General features: G+C 36.0%; 1 protein-coding gene across 1 annotated transcript; it reads right to left on the bottom strand.

Moving 5' to 3' along the window:
* Window positions 1–548: 548 nt before the first annotated feature.
* LOC119643780 lies at window positions 549–1,032 on the bottom strand. Its single transcript, XM_038043248.1, has 2 exons — window positions 863–1,032; window positions 549–789 (listed from the first exon to the last, which is right to left on the bottom strand). Exons 1-2 carry the CDS (start codon window positions 1,030–1,032, stop codon window positions 549–551), a joined length of 411 nt encoding a protein of 136 aa, XP_037899176.1.
* Between the last annotated feature and the right edge of the window lie 4,722 nt (window positions 1,033–5,754).

Consider the following 5,754-nt stretch of genomic DNA (forward strand, 5'->3'; position numbering starts at 1 on the left):
ATCGATGCTTTGTATTTAAATGCTTTCAAGCGTTAAATGCTCTAAAATAGACAGTACTGTTACAATGAATTGTCAATGGCTTGCAAACTTATGCATATATCAACCTAAAATTTAAATGAATTATTAATCACTTTTGCTAGCCGCCTAACTTCTCTAAGCAAGAACAATCCCCCAATCAGGAGGTATAATAATAAAAAATATTTTCGATTAAGATGAAGCAGGATCCATCGCACGTCGAATACTATTTACTTCTTTCACTTGTGTCCTTTATAAATTCAATAACTAAGCGCTATTAGCTTCCTAACCGTGTTGTGATTAAGGAAAGCAACCACAAGATACTCAACACTCTCAACACCCCCTTTTTTAAAAACATTTATCCCTTCTGTGTTATCTTTATTGAACTTGCGGTTAACCGAATAATTGCTAATATTTCAGTTACAGTTTTTATAAGCGACTATAGAAAATATATAGACATATATGTTCATTCATATATCCATATTAACATTGTACACATTGAATACAAAATATCTACTTCACAGAATTAAGAATTAAGCGCAAGTGTTAGATCGCGAACTGCTAGGCGAAGTTAAACTACTACAACTAATTTTTTGCATTTCTGTTAGACGATCCCAAGCAACATTGAATTGGCGGGGGGTGCGAGCCAAAGCTAATTTAGCGAATGGACCTAAGGTACGATAACCTTGGCAGACATACCGCACAAAACCGGAAGCAGTTAATTCCTTAAGAGCCATCTTCACCTGAGACTCTAAATCACCGCAGGCGAATGATCTGCGAGGTAACGCGAAAATAAAATCTATCGAAAATGTCACACATCAGTTGAAACGGTTTTCGAAAAACTTACTCTTTTTCCAGCAAAGCCAATATGTGACATTCCTTTAGGCCATGTACATACTTGGGATGGTCTTGAAATAAGCGTATCGCATCCAAAACAAATAGCGGTATATGCAAATGATAAACATTGCGACGCAGACAAGAAGTCGATGGCTCAATATCGCGTATAATAGTTCGCATATTCTTGTCTTGTCCCGTCCTTATCTGATATTGATTAAAAAAATTTTGATTTCTGTATATTTAAATAGGATGAGTGAAGTTGTTTATTCAGAAAAAGTTTTTATATAGAAAATATATTGTTTAATATGTTTATATGCGAAGAAAACTGAAACATTTATTTCAAAAATTCCATTGACAGAAAAGGCTTTGTTTCCTTCTTATGTCAACACGTTTTCATTGCGTAAGAGTAAGTTTTGATACTAATACAAATAACTGCTGTAGATATCATAAACCGTCGTGAACTGGTCTTTCTGCTCTCAGTTACACGTCGTAATAAAAATTGTGCACCCTTTCAACCAATCCAATTAAACGTTCCGCGGTTGGTCATGAAAAACATAGAAAAAAGATTCACTGGTTTTGAGAGAATTGTAAATTTTTCCTTAATAATACTGGCTTGGCCTCAGCGGGTCACCCAAGGTACCTCTACACCCCGTTTTAAATAAACGTCCTTCTTATTTCCTTACATACATTAATCAGTTTATACTACTAAGTAAACGGCATGTTTCAAATTGTATCCTATCTTCGATCTTTCGTCGGTGGTTATCGGACGGAATGACGGTCTGCTATCCAAATTACCTCTAGTTCGGCATCTATCGCGTGGAATCCCAATGGGTAAACACGGATTAGGTTGCATTGTGATGTTACCTCTACGGCATTTCGGACAAGAAGAAGGCAAAAGGAAGTTCGCTACTCTTTTTTTACGATCTGATTGACGTTGCTAATCGGCAATTCAACCGCATTGGAGCTATGTCAGCTGGCGTTCTCACCTCCTCTCTGTCCAGCAGTAGAGCATTGTGCAGTGTCGTGCAGCAGGCGGCTTTAAGCCTGCCACATTTAGCTAATGGTAAATATCGGAGAATAGCGTAAATGACTAAGCGGGACTCTTACGTACTATAGGGATTATAGGGATATAATATGTAAACAGAATGATGGCCTGTATAACTAAATAACTATACTTAAGTAATATAAGTATCTACAAATATATACAGACAGAATAATTATTTGTTATTTTAATCACATCAGAAAAAGCTATGCTTTTTTTCGGAAATTAAAATAAAAAACTTTCTTTTTTTTTTGCTTTCTTTTGAAAACTCATTATTTGACTTCGAATTAATTGTATTGTAAAATTTCTTGTGTACCATTTAGCGTTTTAGTGCAGCTAATTTTATTAAAAAAGAGATTTTCCCAAAAAGTTTCAAAACTAACTTCGCAACTTTTTTTGAATAAAGCGCTTAAGATGCTTAAATTGAAGATTCCCACGTACAACACAATATTACAACCTTTGGGGAAACGAAAATTCTGGACAAGCTTCCTGAATATTCCAGGTTCAGAGAGATGGGATTTAACTTCAAATGAGCTGCCAAGAAAGCAAAGGCGCTTCGAATCTGATAATAACGGAGGTAAAGGAGGTAGCGCCGCAAAACCAGCCGAAGTATCTGTGGGTAGTGGTAATAGTGCAACTTATGTGGAGGATATGTATAACGCGTGGAAGCGTGATCCCGGTAGCGTTCTCTTTGAATGCTTTTTTCGTTTCCGGTGCTTATGAATGTGTACCTCCCGAACATACTTCGCAACGTAATTTGGTACCGTTATCTCATTTGTGCGGCCACAATCCTCGATCAGAAATTATTCATTTAGGCACTTTTACTGAACGTTTGAATAGAGTTACTAATAAGAATGTGCGCTTGTGCTTGGTCGCTAATCCATCGCATTTGGAATCTGTTAATCCGGTCGCTCAGGGTAAGGCACGTTCAGAGCAATTCTACCGCGGTGATCTTGAAGGCCGTAAGGCTATGTGCATCCTCATACATGGTGATGCATCCTCCTCCGGACAAGGTATTGTTTACGAATCAATGCATTTGTCCGATTTGCCCAGTTATACCGTTCATGGCATCGTCCATATTGTGATTAATAATCAAATTGGTTTCACAACCGATCCTCGTTTCTCACGCTCCTCACCAAATTGCACGGATGTCGCTCGCGTTGTGAATGCTCCCATATTTCATGTAAACGCTGACGATCCCGAAGCGTCGGTACATCTTAGCAAAATTTGTGCTGAATGGAGAGCCGCATGGCGACAGGATGTTGTCCTCGATTTAGTAGGCTATCGTCGCAACGGTCACAATGAAGCTGATGAGCCTATGTTTACGCAGCCGCTGATGTACACGAAAATACGTGCACACAAGCCGGTCTTCGACTTGTATTGCGAAAAATTGCTTGATGAAAAGGTGATCACAAAGGAATTGCTTAAGCAATCTATTGATGAGTACGATGCGATATTGGAGCAAGGTTTCGAAGATGCCAAAAAGATTACAACAATTAAGTACAGTGATTGGTTAGATTCGCCGTGGACTGGCTTCTTTCAATCTCGTGATAACTCAAAAGTGCCAACCCTGTGAAAACCCTGATGATGTTTGTAAATTGGTTTTCTGCTCAGGAAAAGTTTACTTTGATTTGTTTAAAGCACGTGCCGAGAGACGACAGGAATGTAAAATAGCATCAGCACCATTCGTTGTGACTTATGGAAGAGAATGAAGACAGCCATCTTCGTGAATCCATTTTAAAATTTATTTTAATATAAATAAACTATTTTCTCCAAAAAAAAATAAAAAAATAAAATAAAAATAAAAAAAAATAAAACCAACGCCTACTTGTTTTCCTACATTTTCCCCCCAGACAAGATCAGACTTGGAGGAATGATGAAATTAATCATCCAAATCTGATACAAAACGAAAAGTGGTCCTTTTGTGGTCTAATTCGCTCCGACAAATAGAACAAATAAGTACCGATTCTGTCTGGCAAACTGATAAATCTTCTTCACTTCGACATAAAGACATGAGAAAATACCGCAACAGAGTTTCAAATTATTCAAAAACTTAAAGTTAATAATTATAAAGATTTCTATGAACTAATAACCTAGTTATGGTAAAGTAACGGTAATTAAAGTATATTAATAATAACATTGTTAGATCCTGGCTGGTTCAGCAAGTCTATGTGTGTATGTAGATGTGATGTATTGGTGTAATGAAATAAATGAAACCTAAAAAGAATAAGCATTTGCTATGCTTGGCTTGATCCAATGTAATACCAGGATCAATAATTTCCAAAAAGGCGCTAGCAAAATTTAGTGCTTTGAATGTGTTTCAGACAACAATCCATAAATAGGCTCTGCTTAAACTAAAACCATGAACAGATATTCCAATCTATGAAGCGTAACGCCATAACAAGGTTCATTCCAAATCGACGCTAGAATAAGACATTCCATTGTTATAGCTAATTACTGAAAATTGTCAAGAAAACAAAATGTTTAAGAGGTCCATCCGAAATAACAGGTTTAGTCTAGTTGTACTCCAGAATCTAATATATCCTGATTTCGAATGAGCCAATATCGCATGTCCAACCCGTCGCACCATGGTTTAGCCAAGACGAAATCTAAAGCTAATATTCCGATGATGCAACAACCTGAACACAACAAATGAAAAACATCCGCGATACTAAACAATGGGGGTTACGAGTAATTTTGTTATATGTAAAGTGGAAAAATGTAAGTGTAAATTGGGACACCGCAGTATTCAAGGATTCCATCGTAAAATAAACAATAATAATATCTCAAACCTTCGTGCCCCACGTTGGGCGCCAATAAAAATTCTAGGGGGAAAATGTAGGAAAAGGAAAATAGGCGTTGGTTTTATTTTTTTTTGGGAAGGTTTTTTTTGATGATTGAATTTTTGGATTTTGTTCAGTTCGGTAAAAATAAATAAAATGAGAAAAAGTATATTTAAAAATTTTAAAAAAAATGTGTATAACAATATAAAGTAAAGACTTTTTTTAAGTAATCTAAAAAGAAGAAAATTGACAATCCAACGCGAGTGCATTAAATAATTCAGTTCACTAATTATATTAATGACGTGACCGGACTCCTGAGTCATTTTCACCCTTGAAAAAAAAAGATATTCCCAGTACAAAAAAAAATATATTCAGTTGAAGTTTGTCGTCAGAAAATTTTGTAATCTAAAAAAAAAAAAAAAGAAAAAAAAAATAAACATTTCTTACGGCTAAGAAAGCGAGAATAAAGAGACTCTATCGCTAGTTTCAAAAGGACCAAAAACACAAAATGCGTGTAATTGTGCACATGCAAGCCGGCCAATGCGGAAATCAAATCGGTGGTAAATTTTGGGAGAAAAATTAATGACGTAAATTGCCGAAAACATTACAGAAATATTGGACTACGTTGCACATGTGCAGATACGTATAATCCTTATTTTTATTATAATCATAATTTTTGAATCAGAATACACTTTTGACACTTTTAGATTAAGACATTTGTAACAACAACACGTTAATAAAATGTTTGTAATCTAATTATATTGTTTTGATTCTGGCTGGCGAAGTAGGTGATCACTTAACACACTCACATTCACTACACATTCACTTACACCTTAAAAATTTATAAAGATTCTATAGGGCAAAATCACTTTCATGAACCCTCCAATTGCGGCGAGCTAGTTAGATAACGTTAAGAGCCCTTTGAGCTGCTTCGCATGCTACAAGCCTACGGGTAGGGTCAAAACAAGCTGCTTGACTTTGATCCTCGCAGTTTACAGTTCTACTATTCGTAGTGCTGAACAACCTTATAAAAGCTTGATCAAAGCGAAAAAGAATTTACTTTCAAATTCATTTAAA

This window comes from Glossina fuscipes, unplaced genomic scaffold, assembly GCF_014805625.2.
Source record: "Glossina fuscipes isolate IAEA_lab_2018 unplaced genomic scaffold, Yale_Gfus_2 61638, whole genome shotgun sequence".
Taxonomy (NCBI): Eukaryota; Metazoa; Arthropoda; class Insecta; order Diptera; family Glossinidae; genus Glossina; species Glossina fuscipes.

What these genes read in the sequence shown, in the direction of transcription:
- LOC119643780 (XM_038043248.1), bottom strand. Translation starts at nt 1,032, where the DNA reads ATGCGAACTATTATACGCGATATTGAGCCATCGACTTCTTGTCTGCGT. An exon ending in TTGGCTTTGCTGGAAAAAGA is followed by an intron (nt 790 to 862) that starts GTAAGTTTTTCG and finishes GTTACCTCGCAG; the next exon opens with ATCATTCGCCTGCGGTGATT.